At 42.5% G+C, this 14,481-nt stretch overlaps 1 protein-coding gene across 7 annotated transcripts in view; it reads right to left on the reverse strand.

Annotated features, from left to right (window-relative positions):
- TTC39C (tetratricopeptide repeat domain 39C) overlaps window positions 1-14,481 on the reverse strand; it is a 97,798-nt gene that overhangs the window by 26,650 nt on the left and 56,667 nt on the right. For all 7 annotated transcript variants that reach the window (XR_008844202.1, XR_008844201.1, XM_056521741.1 and 4 more), the window contains 2 exons: window positions 6,154-6,279; window positions 2,826-2,940 (listed from right to left, as the gene is read on the reverse strand). Coding sequence is in view for 5 of the 7 variants with exons in the window: in XM_056521741.1 (XP_056377716.1) it covers window positions 2,826-2,940; window positions 6,154-6,279 (241 nt within the window). In the remaining 2 variants the exon portion in view is untranslated. The remainder of the gene's footprint in view (window positions 1-2,825; window positions 2,941-6,153; window positions 6,280-14,481) is intronic.

The following is a 14,481-nucleotide window of genomic DNA, read 5'->3' on the forward strand; positions in this document are numbered from 1 at the left end:
TAAAGTGCAGCGCTCATTCCTAATTCATCACTCCTCCGGCACTCCCCTGTGTATAAGACGCTATGACTGAAGCCGTCCCATTGTATTTATGCAGAAGGACATGAACTACTAACCTCTGCTGCTAGAAGAAAAGACAGCACGACAGAAGAGATGGTTCTAAGCCTGGTACAAGTTAAAAATAAGGAATTGAGGACTCGCTCACATTGCCACCATGCTCTGCTAAAGGGACTTCTGCCACGAGGCCGTCGGAAGGACAAGAGTTGAGCGGGGGAAAAAATACTGCATGTCCTTTTTTTCCCCTCTGTTCAACTCCTGTAAAATACTGGACACCTGAAGGACCCCAAAAAAGTCATCGGGATTTGTCAGGACCCGGCAGTGTCAATTGTGCTTCGACCCATTAAGGGTCCATTTGGCACATAAAAAAAAAAAAAAGAGCTGAACGGACCCTCTTCAGGGTTGGAGCACCTCGACAGTGTGAACCTAGCCAATACTAGGTGAGGAACCACAATAACCAGCAGTCCACGCTGCTTGTGATAGACTACAGATAGTACAATAATCCAAAATTATAGCAGAAATAGACTTACTAAGCAAGGTAACACTAAACCATCTCAGGCACAGAAATTACTAATAAAATTAATTTGTAGGATGTAGGTTACCCCGTGACTGGAGATCACACATAATGTGACTTGTATACGATCTTCAAAAGGGGTTGTATAGTTTATCATACCCTATAAAGGATTTGTGAGTTTACCAAGAGGGTCCCCTGTTCATGATCCTCATATATTGGCCAAAGAGCATCTCTTGCTCTGGAGGATCTTTCCTTTTTTTCTGCATGACACAGACAACTCTTTGATTTGAATGAGCACTAAGTAATGCTTCATTTTACCTGTGGGGGCACTGCAGGGAAACTGAACACTTACAGCTAGGTTTCCCCAAAGGTTATAGCCAAAAATTGGTGAAGGGGGTCTCAGGGGCTTTTTCTAACCAATGGGGATTGCCTAAAGCAGAGAACCTCTTTAATCACGAATCTTCATTTTTTTCTTTTTTAATGACAGTATTATATTTCATATCATTTCTGAATTTATTCTTAGTTGTACATGCATCTTAGTGTGACATAAACATTAAAGGTCTTAATGTTTGTTGGGTAGGGGGTCCTAACCCCTCTAACACAGCCAATTGTGTTCTGATCTATAACAAGTAAACAAGCAAAAACCTATAATAACCAATAATTGTGCACGTTTATCTTTTAAAGCAGCTTAGATAATAGATAGATAGAAGCAATTTGATAGGTGGTTTTCTATGCAATCATTTGCCACCAATTTAAACAAAGAATTTCCTAGACTCGCAAAACAGAACTATATACCGTATTTATTTATTATTAATTATATATATATATATATATATATATATACACAGTGATCCCTCAACTTACAATGGCCTCAACATACAATAGTTTCAACATACAATGGTCTTTTCTGGACCATTGTAAGTTGAAATCAGACTCAAGATACAATGTACAGACAGTCCAGATCTGTGAAACGTGTCAATGGCTGGAAGAACCGACCAATCAGAATGGGCATTCACTGGTAAAACCCCTGTATTACTGAAGCGTATGCACTGCCTGGTGTCTGGTAGCACCCCCCTACACTACATGGAGGTATTACATGTTCTGTACACTTTACCTGTACCAGGGTTACCTGCTCCTTTGGACACCAGGTGAGGGCGACTCCATGTTACTTTTTTAGGACATTGCATGTACTGTACAGGACCCCGAAGAAGATTCTGTTCTCTACATATACCGGTGTTTCCCAAGCAGGGTGCCCCCAGCTGTGGCAAAACTACAACTCCCAGCTTGCCTGGACAGCCTTTGGCTGTCCGGCCATGCTGGGAGTTGTAGTTTTGCAATAGCTGGAGGCTCCCTGCTTGGGAAACACGGACATAGGCAGTGATTTACAGCTCCCAGCAGATCTTTCTTACTTTTATATATAATGACTTGCTTTATCTATATTAGTTATCTACTTATTTTTCTTTAATTCTCACTTTTTCCTATTTTTAGATGACATTTTGGTGGCTTTAGAACCAATTACCAGGTTTCCATAGAGTTATGGTCTCAACATACAATGGTTTCAACATACAATGGTTGTCCTGGAACCAATTAATATTGTAACTTGAGGGACAACTGTATATATATATATATATATATATATATATACTGTATATATGTTATTTTTTCTTTTCCTTTCGCAGAGTCCAAGCATAAGTATACAAATACAGCCCTCAAAGTAGTGATCAATTGTGGAAATTTGGGGAATAACAAAAAACATCAGGAATGATTGATAATGAGATTCTATATTTTCTTCATGGATCCTGATGGAAATGTAAAGTGGATAAAAATGTATGAATTTTCATTTCCATTACAACACATTAGTAACAAACAGCAATGATTGGTGATGTGCACTACGGGAATAAGTACATAGTAGATACCGCTGTAGCTGACGTGTAAAATGCACAACTCGTATTATATATATATATATATATATATATATATATATATAGGTGACACTTTAAAATGACAAGTACATAATACAGTAAATAATGCATAGTATAAAGGCTGCACTATATAGTATATTATTCTGTTGACAATGCGCACAAGCTTTTCATCTGACGACTGCTGCCTACACGTCCTTTATTTCATACACAATAGGTAATGACAGTAAGACCATTAGCTGCAAACACAGGACAGTCTGACTCACCGCGCAGGTTAATACGTCTGCCAGTGCTCAGCATAATTCACCCAGTACATCTCTGCTAATCTGGAGACTCACCTGACAGTTCCTGCTTAACAAAAGAAAGCACGGCTAAATAGACCTGGCAGTCTGCAATAATGATCTGTCTCTGCAGGCGGTCAACCATAGACTGGGCAGACTTCCTAACGTCGACCTGTAAGGGAGAAAGCCATGGGATGAAAACAGTCAGTACGGCGATCGGAAGAGATATTTTTTAGAAACAGAAAAAAAATAGCCTTATCATATCCCGCTAGCTATTTCCCAACCAGTGTGCCTCCAGCTTTTGCAAAACTACAACTCCCAGCATGCTAGGAGTTGTAGTTTTGCAACAGCTGGAGGCACACTGGTTGGGAAACACCGTGATAAGGTCACAATGTCCTAACAACACAAAGAAATGTAAAATTTTTGGCGGATACAGTGGCACAGAACAGACAAGCACATTGTTAAAGTGTACCTGTCATCAACAAAAACTTTGTATATAATGTAGATAATACCATTATATGTATATTTTTGTCCCTGCAGCTATTTCATGTGTGTCTCTATGAGGAGACCAAATACAGGAAGTGAGGGTGGACAAGCAGGGCTCTGTACAGTAAGAAAAAGCAGGAAAGTGTTCACTGAGGCTGTATAACATGCTCCTGGCTCATACATCAGGATGATTGACAAGCCAGGAGTCTACACAGAGCCCTGCTTGTCCCGCCCTCACTTCCTGTTTTTGGACTCATCATAGAGACACACAGGCAATAGCTGTAGGGATAGCATTTTTCCCACCCAAACATATACACAATTTTTAACCACTGTATATTACAATATACATATAATGGTACACTTTAACATTGTTAGACGAAAAGTAAATTGTCTTGTAAGATGTAACAATTGGAACTTAGGTAATAGATGTACTAAATAGCACTCTGAGGCACAGAGGAAGCAGCGCTGCAGCAGCTATGGGCTCCTGGAGAGAGTCTTTATACGGTTTTCCCTTCCCTGTGGACAGTGTGGACCACAATATAACAATGTTAGCAGGCCAGTATTATTGTCTTATTATAAAGGAAGAAGGCTGTGACTGAATCTAGGGGTGGGGGTTATGGTGGGCTCCTCTCTCATCTATGTATAACCCTTATAAAACACAAATATAAAGCAGGAAAGGAGTACAGCACCTCAGGAGTTTATTACTGTTCTCCGAGCTACAATATGAAGTCTTATCTTTTATTTCTCGTAACAGGAGTAAAGGTTTTTAATGGGGATCATTTATAGTGAATTTCCCTCTTTTCCAGCTAACGATGTCAGGGCTGCACTGAAGATCTATGAACTACATCAAAGCACTGACTAAGCATGTGTTTAGAGGCAAGAAATGTCATCTAGATACATAAGAGAATGTGCCACCACACAGGTCCCTTTTACATTTGAATTAGTCCTGTTCACTGACATCACTTTGTGCATTGCGCCAGTACCGTGACATCACTGTGTGCATTATGCATGTTCTGTGACTTCACTGTATGTATTATCCCAGTGCCGTGACATCACTGTGTGCATTATGTATGTTCTGTGACTTCACTGTATGTATTATCCCTGTACCGTGACATCACTGTGTGCATTATGTATGTTCTGTGACTTCACTGTATGTATTATCCCAGTGCCGTGACATCACTGTGTGCATTATGTATGTTCTGTGACTTCACTGTATGTATTATCCCTGTACCGTGACATCACTGTGTGCATTATGTATGTTCAGTGACTTCACTGTGTGCAATATCCTAATACTGTGACATGACTGTGTGCATTATCTATGTACTGTGACATCACTGTGTGCATTATCTATGTACTGTGACATCACTTTGTGTGCTATGTACTGTGACATCACTTTGTGTGCTATGTACTGTGACATCACTTTGTGCATTATCTGTGTACTGTGACATCACTGTGTGCATTATCTGTGTACTGTGACATCACTGTGTGCATTATCTATGTACTGTGACATCACTTTGAGTGCTATGTACTGGGACACCACTATGTGCATTATCTATGTACTGGAACATCACTTTGTGTGCTATGTACTGTGACATCACTTTGTGCATTATCTGTGTACTGGGACATCACTTTGTGTGCATTATCTATGTACTGTGACATCATTTTGTGTCCTATGTACTGGGACCTCTGTGCATTATCTATGTACTGTGACATCACTTTATGTGCTATGTACTGGGACATCACTGTGTGCATTATCTATGAACTGTGACATCACTTTGTGTGCTATGTACTGGGACATCCCTCTGTGCATTATCTGTGTACTGTGACATCACTTTGTGTGCTATGTACTGGGACATCCCTCTGTGCATTATCTGTGTACTGTGACATCGCTTTATGTGCTATGTACTGGGACATCACTTTGTGCATTATCTATGTACTAGGACATCCCTGTGTGTAGCCTCCTGGTACTGTGACATCACTGTATGCATTATCCTGATACTATGACACCAGTCTGTATTATGCCTGTGCATCAAAAACATCACACCTGATAGAATACAGAATACAATAAGCCTACATTGTTTATGTTCTGAACTCTTTTGATGATGTGGGTGGTCAAAGGAGTCGGGCCCTCATTCCAAATTTTATAATGGATCTCCATGAATCTTTGCTGCCCTCCTGCTATGTATTGTATCTATATACACACTATTTTCAAAGTGAAAGTCATTTTTAAAGGGGTTCTCCGGTGCTAAGACATCTTATCCCCTATCCAAAGGATAGGGGATAAGATGCCTGATCGCGGGGGTCCCGCCGCTGGGGACCCCCGGGATCTTGCACGCAGCACCACATTAGAATCAGTTCCCAGAGCACGTTCACTCCGGGTCTGATTACTGGTGATCACGGGGGCTGGAGCATTATGACGTCACGGCCCCGCCCCCGTTGGATGTCACGCTCCGCCCCCTCAATGCAAGCCTATGGGAGGGGGCATAACAGCTGTCACGCCCCCTCCTATAGGCTTGCATTGAGGGGGCGGGGCCGTGACGTCACAATGCTCCGGCCTCGTGATCACCAGTAATCAGACCCGGAGCGGACATGCTCCGGGGACTGAATATAACAGGGTGCTGCGTGCAAGATCACGGGGATCCCCAGCGGCGGGACCCCCCCGAACAGGCATCTTATCCCCCATCCTTTGAATAGGGGATAAGATGTCTTAGTGCTGAAGTACCCCTTTAAGAATTATTTTATTACAAGCCTAGACATTATCACATGTGTACATGAGCAGTTCACTCCGCCATTCAAATAAATGATTATGGCAACAGCCACTGGATTTAAAGAGTACAATGTGGTGTTTTAGAGTTGTTTCACTTGTCAGCTCTGTTTGGCATCAATAACCTATACTTACATTTTTCTTGATCTTATTTTTGATTGTCTCTATCACTCCTTCATCACTCTCACACAGCTTTTCGGTCATTTTCAAGTCATCGCACGCTACCTGCATTTTTTCCTCTTCAAAAGTCATCATGGCGTTCTGCAAAAGAAATCAACTGATGTTACATTCCAAAAAAAAAAAAGATCATATAAAGCATCATATATTCAAAACGCAATATGCTTAAAGGGGTATTCTGGCCTTAGACATCTTATCCCCTAAGGGGCGTGGCTGTGACATCACGTCTCGGGAGCAGCGCCCAGCACAGAATGCCGAGGGCTACATGGAGATTGCAGGGTCCCAGCGGCGGGACCCCTGTAATCAGACATCTTTTCCCCTATCCTTTGGATTGAAGATGTCTAAGCCAGGAATACCCCTTTAATAGGGTTATCCGGGATTAGAAAAAAACAGAAGAGAGCGGATTTCAGAAAACAGCAGCATACCTGTTCTCAGGTTGAGTGTGGTATTGCAGTTCCATTGAAGTGAATGGAGCAAAGTTGTAATACCACATACAACCAAAGGGCAGGGGTGGTGCTGTTTTGGGGGAAAATGTTTTTTTCTAACTCCTTTAAAATATGTATTCTTCTAAAATCAGCAGCCTCATGAGTCAACAGCTTGTATAGAATGACGCCAAGTCGTAATATAGAATCAAGTCGTAAAAGCCAGATGCATTCTGGTCCTTGTGACAGAAGTAAAAGGGCAGCATGAAACAGGGACTGGCTTCTTTATTTCAGAGAAATCATGGTTGCTACAGTGGCCGGGAATGGGAGTTATCGGGGCAGTCTCTGGTATCTATTATTTGCATACAGGGAAAGACGTATCAACCAAAGCGGCCAAAGGGCTGTTGCGCTAACTTGGAGCCCCGTTCCCAGTGTTTTAAAGGGGTATCCACCAAAAAGAGCACCACAGGTTGTATGTGGTATTCCAACTTGGCTCCGTTTACTTCAATAGAACTGAGCTGCAATACCACACACAGCCTGGGGGCAAGAGTGGCGCTGTTTTTGAAAGAATTCAGCAACGTTTTTCTAAATCCTGAATAACCCCTTAAACTATGGGTGCAAAAGTGCAGATAGCTGTTGCATAACAATCAATGATTTCTGTAGACCAGTGTCTTCCCAACCAGGGTGCCTCCAGCTGTTGCAAAACTACAATTCCCAGCATGCCCGGACAGCCAAAGGCTGTCCGGGCATGCTGGGAATTGTAGTTTTGCAACAGCTGGAGGCACCCTGGTTGGGATAACACTGCCTTAGACTGTGCACATTATATAGGTATAAAATGGCGCCTCTTTCTACACTCCCTGTAAACACATTACAGAGACATAAGACAAGATGTAGCTGCAGCCAGACCCTTCACACATGCTCTGGGCCCTCTGCGTAGCCTTTTGGTAAGATGCATCTATCTTTAGAAACAGAACTAAGCGGAGAACACCAAGGTCAGTGCTGAGCTGTGCAGTCACAGCAGTTTAGGGCCCACGCGCCTCATCCCTGTCACCACACAGCATTACTCCTATAGGATATCTCATGCACATCTTACCGTATACTAAACCATAGCTTTCATGTATGGACAGGTTATCCAGTCATAGTATACAGTACATAGCAACTTGTATACCTGTATACTATGGCCGTCACTCCTAAGGTTCACAATCTAATTGTTCTATCTCAGGAATGTGCCGCATATACACTAGAGCAGGGGTACAGCGCTACTATTTTTAGTGAGGGCACACTTATACAGGTATGCCATACCAAGTGTGGACAATGTAAATCCCATGATCCCTGGATGACCTGAATACTGACACACTGTGAATATTATATTGCCATACTGTGGCATTGAATATAATAATGCCGCACACTGTTTCCCCTGAATATATCTCTGCCACACACCATGCCCCTGCCACTATGTCCTCTAAATTAACTGTGCCATTATGCACCCCACATGAACTGTGCCACTATGCCTTCACATGAACTGTGCCACTATTCCCTCAAGAACAACTGTACTACCATGCCCTCACATGAACTGTGCCACTATGCCACCACAGGTACTGTGCATTATGCCCCATATGAACTGTGCCACTATGCCCCCACAATAACTGTACCACTATGCCCCCATATGAACTGTGCCACTATGCCCCCACAGGTACTTTGCACTATGCCCACCCTTGAACTGTGCCACTATGCCTCCACATGAACTGTGCCACTATTCCCTCCATAACAACTGTGCCACTATGCCCGCATATGAATTGTGCCACTATGCTCGCATATGAATTGTGCCACTATGCCCACCCATGAACTGTGCCACTATGCGTCCACATGAACTATGTTACTATTCCCTCCATAACAACTGTACTACTATGCCTTCACATGAACTGTGCCACTATGCCCCCATATGAACTGTGCCACTATGTCGCCACAGGTACTGTGCACTATGCCCCCATATGAACTCTGCCACTATGCCCCCATATGAACTGTGCCACTGCTCCCACAGGTACATTGCACTATGCCCACCCATGAACTGTGCCACTATGCCTCCACATGAACTATGTCATTATTCCCTCCATAACAACTGCACTACTATGCCTTCACATGACCTGTGCCACTATGCCCCCATATGAACTGTGCCACTATGCTGTCACTGGTACTGTGCACTATGCTCCCATATGAACTGTGCCACTATGCCGCCATATGAACTGTGCCACTATGCTGCCACTGGTACTGTGCACTATGCCCCCATATGAACTGTGCCACTATGCTGTCACTGGTACTGTGCACTATGCTCCCATATGAACTGTGCCACTATGCCGCCATATGAACTGTGCCACTATGCTGCCACTGGTACTGTGCACTATGCCCCCATATGAACTGTGCCACTATGCCCCCATATGAACTGTGCCACTGCCCTCACAGGTACATTGCACTATGCCCACCCATGAACTGTGCCACTGTGCCTCCACATGAACTATGTCACTATTCCCTCCATAACAACTGTACTACTATGCCTTCACATGAACTGTGCCACTATGCCCGCATATGAACTGTGCCACTATGCCTGCATATGAACTTTGACACTATGCCCCCACAGGTACTGTGCACTATGCCCCCATATGAACTGTGCCACTATGCTCCCATATGAACTGTGCCACTATGCCCGCATATGAACTGTGCCACTATGCCCGCATATGAACTGTGACACTATGCCCCCACAGGTACTGTGCACTATGCCCCCATATGAACTGTGCCACTATGCCCCCATATGAACTGTGCCACTATGCTGCCACTGGTACTGTGCACTATGCCCCCATATGAACTGTGCCACTATGCCCCCACATGAACTGTGCGACTATGCCCCCACAAGAACTGTACCCCTATGCCCCCAAAGGTACTGTGCACTATGCCCACCCATGAACTGTGCCACTATGCCTCCTCATGAACTATGCCACTATTCCCTCAATAACAACTGTACTACTATGCCCCCATATGAACTGTGCCACTATGCCCCCATATGAACTGTTCAACTATGCCCCCCCTCCCATGAACTGTGACATTATTCCCCCACATGAACTTTGCCTCTATGCCCCCATATGAACTGTGCCACTATGCCTCATATGAACTGTGCACTATGTTCCTACATGAACTGTGCCACTATGCCTCCTCATGAACAACTATGCCCCCCCTCCCATGAACTGTGACATTATTCCCCCACATGAACTTTGCCTCTATGCCCCCATATAAACTTTACACTTAAATCATTCCCTGTGACTCTCCAGCTGATGCCAACTACAGCTCCCATCATGCACAGGCAGAGGGTCATTACAAAATCTGTAGTTCTGCAACAAGTAGGGAGTCACAGATGAGGATACATGAGCGACTGTTCACCTGACAGGTTCTATGCTGGCCCGCTGCTCTGGCATCTTCTAGTCAGGCCTGTTCAGAACAGGATGATGCATGTAGCACTAATCGTGCCGGGTAAGGAACGAAGTGCACTGAGCCACATTCGGCTATTCATTAGTATCGGTGTCTTAAAGACACTGATACAAATGAATGCAGGGAGACCGGCTGGTGGTCTGGATGACTGGCGGCCACAGTCTGGATCTGGATCGCTGTCTGCCAATTGAGTACCGCTGCACTAGAGAGTCAATTTTATTTTTGGAGTGTGATGAGGCTGAACACAAGCACCAGGCAGATATGCAAAAAGATGGAAATTTTGCAGTGGTTGAATAGGATTCCCTCGCCCAAAAGCGAAGAGGCAAACCCTCACATATATCATATATCACTGGTAGGAGCAGATATGTGTTTAAAGGATTAACTGGTGCTAGAAAGTTAAACAGATTTGTAAATTACTTCTATTTAAAAATCTTAATCCTTCCAGTAGTTATCAGCAGCTGTATGCTCCAGAGGAAGTTCTTTTCTTTTTGAATTTCTTTTCTGGTAGTAAGCCACCTGTGCAATGGGGGCAAGAAACATGTGCAGCTAGTGCTTAGACAAGCAGATTTTGTTTTGCTTTATGCCAGTGTCAATACGGCTGTATAATACGTTTTGGCAATAAAGAGCAGGAGATGCTCTGCATGTGATCTAAGTCACTGTCTCAGACTACTGTTTAAAGGGGTACTTCACCCCTAGACATGTTATCCCCTATCCAAAGGATGGGGAATAACATGTCTAATCGTGGGGGGTCTGGCCGCTGTGCATTAGCCGTCAAGCCCCATTCCATACCGGTTGGGTCCCAGCGGCCAGACCCCCCCTTGCAATCAGCATGTTATCCCTTATCCTTTGGGATAACATGTCTAGGGGTAGAGTACCTCTTTAATGTTGTTTGCAGCCAAGCTAAATATCACTGATATTTTTAATTCATACACGTGTAATGTATCTTTTTACCCTACGTTTTTTCGAGTCCTATAGAGAATCCTATGGAAAAACACGAGAAAAAAAAACATCCTAACATGCTGTGTATTAAAAAGCCATGGACACAAATACAAAAATAAAAAAAAGTAAATAAAAGGTCCAATCTTGCAATTTGCCTAAAATCATGCAAAACCACCCAAATCATGGTGAACTCTATGTCTATGACCACAGTAATTCAATAATCCCAGGATATTAACATACATTTCGGAGTAAAGTGAAATCTGGTTTAGGCTGGGTTCACACCACTTTTTTGCAATACAGTTACCGTATACGTTTTCAATGTGAAAACGTACGGAACCTTTTTGAAAACCGTATGCATTGACTAGCCTAAAGATCATCAGGTTGTGTCCGTTTTGCATCCTTTACGGTTTTGTCAGTTATTTTCCCCGTACCCAAAACCGTAGCCTACCTTTTCTGTCCCAGTGAAAAACCTTATTGAAACATATACCTTTTTTTGTTAACATGGGAGTCAATGGGAACCGTACAGAACCGTATGTGCGTACAGTTCCATCCGGTTTTCACCATACTTTTTTTTTACTTTGCACAGTTTTTTTTCTTGGAATTTCAATCAAACAAGTAAAAGGGGTATTCCAGGAATTTTTTTATTTGACTATGCTACAGGGGCTGTAAAGTTAGTGTGGTTCATAATATAGTGTCTGTACCTGTGTGTGACGGTTTTCTCACAATTCTTCTGTGATTTTCATCCCACTATTTATTTTTATCAGCATACAAAATGACTGCTGTCTCAGATTTTTCCCAGGTTGCAATGCGGCCAAGACCTGACACACTAGTCAGCTGATGACAGGGAGCCTGTCTGCTTCAATGGGTGGAGGGATCAATCTGCAACTAATGCAACAGCTGTAGGCACCCTGATTGAAAACCACAGGTCTTTTGAATGGATGCAGCTCAATTATGTTTCAATGGGTGGGGTGGCTGATGTGTAGGAGGGAGGAAAATGGAATTGTGGGATTTGTAGTCAAAAAAAGAAAAAAGTCAAACAGGGAATACAAGTTCACAAAAAGCTATCCACAGTGTTATGGTAATCTCACAACATAGCCATTTAGCCCCAAGACAAGCGCAGATCCTTCCTAAGCATGTCCATTACTGTCTGCCAGGTACGTACTAAAATCACCTTATGGTGGAGAACCCCTTTAAAAAAGTATACTTTTTTCTTAAGAAATGGATGCATCATTTTTCAAACCGTATACGGATTAAAATTTGTACACACGTTTTGATATAGTTTAGTCAGGTTTTGAGGAATTTGTTTTTCATTCAAAAACCTGATACGGGAAACTGTATTGAAAAAACGTGGTATGAACCAAGCCTTATAAACATTCAATGGATGGAAGAAAAAAAAAAAGAGCCAATAAATGATTTCGCAGGAGGAATATATTGAGCGTGGCCCTCATATTATCCTGTCATCATGAGTGTGTCCATTGGTACTGAATGTAAATGTACGGCAGCTATGCATCAGTCATCTGTCACTGACAATACTACCGTAGTAGACGCTCCGCACTGAATGGACATTGCAGAATACATATAACCTGCTCAAAAAGGGCCAAATTGGATTGTTCCTCAATGGACTAAATATAGAGCCGTCATCTGATGTGATTTACGAGACTGCCTGACGCATTAGGTTTCATTTACCAGCATATTACTGCCGGCCAGAGACTCAGCAATCCAAATATCATCACTGCTGATTTAAATCCCCAAATGTTTAGCTTTAAACAAACTACTGCTGTGCATACGTCCTCCAAGTTACCCTGAGCACTCATTTTCATATGTCTAGACATGAATATGTATGACACCGCATCAGTCAATGGAATGAGAAAGCATTTTTTCAGCGTTCCATGATAATCAATTACCAGATTCTACATAGCCGTAAGCAGAAAATGTGAAAAATATGAAATATTATTTATAACACAAAGAAAGAATTCACAGCTTTCGTGTATCTCCGGCTCTCCCATGCATAGGGAGGGTGTGTAGACTCCCACTCATACATCAGGAGTACCAGAGAACCAATGCGGGGGGTTGTAGCATTGCTCCCCCCCCCCCCCACACACACGCTACATATAAAAAAACTAGGTTGGTGTATGATTTTTTTATTTTTATACTATTGCTACTGTATTTCATTCGGCGCTGACAAAATTATTATTTAACAATATTTTACTTACATAATTTTAACTAAGGACTGTCATTTTTAACCAGTAGATAAATCGGTTAAAGGGGTACTCCACTGAAAAACATTATTTTTTTTTTTTTTTTAAATCAAATGGTGCCAGAAAGTTAAAACAGATTTGTAAATTACTTCTATTAAACATTTTTAATCCTGACAGTACTTATCAGCTGCTGTATGATCCACAGGAAGTTCTTTTCTTTTTGAATTTCCTTTCTGCCTGACCACAGTGCTCTCTGCTGACACCTCTATCCATGTCAGAAACTGTCCAGAGTAGGAGCAAATCCCCATAGAAAACCTATCGTACTCTGGACAGTTCCTATAATAAACAGAGGTGTCAGCAGAGAGCACTGTGGTCAGGCAAAAAGGAAATTCAAAACTTCCTGTGGATGATAACAGCTGATAAGTAAAGGAAGAATTAAGATTTTTTAATAGAAGTAATTTACAAATCTGTTTAACTTACTGGCACCAGTTGATAAAAAAAAAAAGAAAAGGTTTTCCAGTGGAGTACCCCTTTAAAGATGAGCAATGACCCTGAGCAAAGGATAAATGATCTTTCTGGGAACATTCTAATAAAAGGTTCTTTCTAGAAAGATAATTCGAGGGCAAAAGTTCTTTGAACTGACAATCGAGTTATGAAGACAGTCTTTTTATTGGTTGAGTGGTCTCAAACTAAGGCCCTTCTCATGTTGTAAAACTTCAACTCCCAGCATGCCAGGAAAGCCGCTGGCTGTCCTGGCATGCTGGGAGTTCAAGTTTTAAAACATCTGGAGGGTCACAGTTTGAGATCACTGACTCAAATAATTGTTGTTCAATTTTACCCAACGAACAATCGTTTTGGTTGAAATTGTCAGTTTTTGCAGTAGAACAGATCAGCCTATCTAGTCTCCTGCAGTAGAACAGATCAGTCTATCTAGTCCCTTGCAGTAGAACAGATCAGCCTATCTAGTCCCTTGCAGCAGAACAGATCAGCCTATCTAGTCTCTTGCAGTAGAACAGATCTGCCTATCTAGTCTCCTGCAGTAGAACAGATCAGTCTATCTAGTCCCTTGCAGTAGAACAGATCAGCCTATCTAGTCCCTTGCAGTAGAACAGATCAGCCTATCTAGTCTCTTGCAGTAGAACAGATCAGCCTATCTAGTCTCCTGCAGTAGAACAGATCTGTCTATCTAGTCTCCTGCAGTAGAACAGATCAGCCTATCTAGTCCCATGCAGTAGAACAGATCAGCCTAT

The sequence above is a fragment of the Hyla sarda genome, chromosome 5 (assembly GCF_029499605.1).
Source record: "Hyla sarda isolate aHylSar1 chromosome 5, aHylSar1.hap1, whole genome shotgun sequence".
Classification (NCBI taxonomy): domain Eukaryota; kingdom Metazoa; phylum Chordata; class Amphibia; order Anura; family Hylidae; genus Hyla; species Hyla sarda.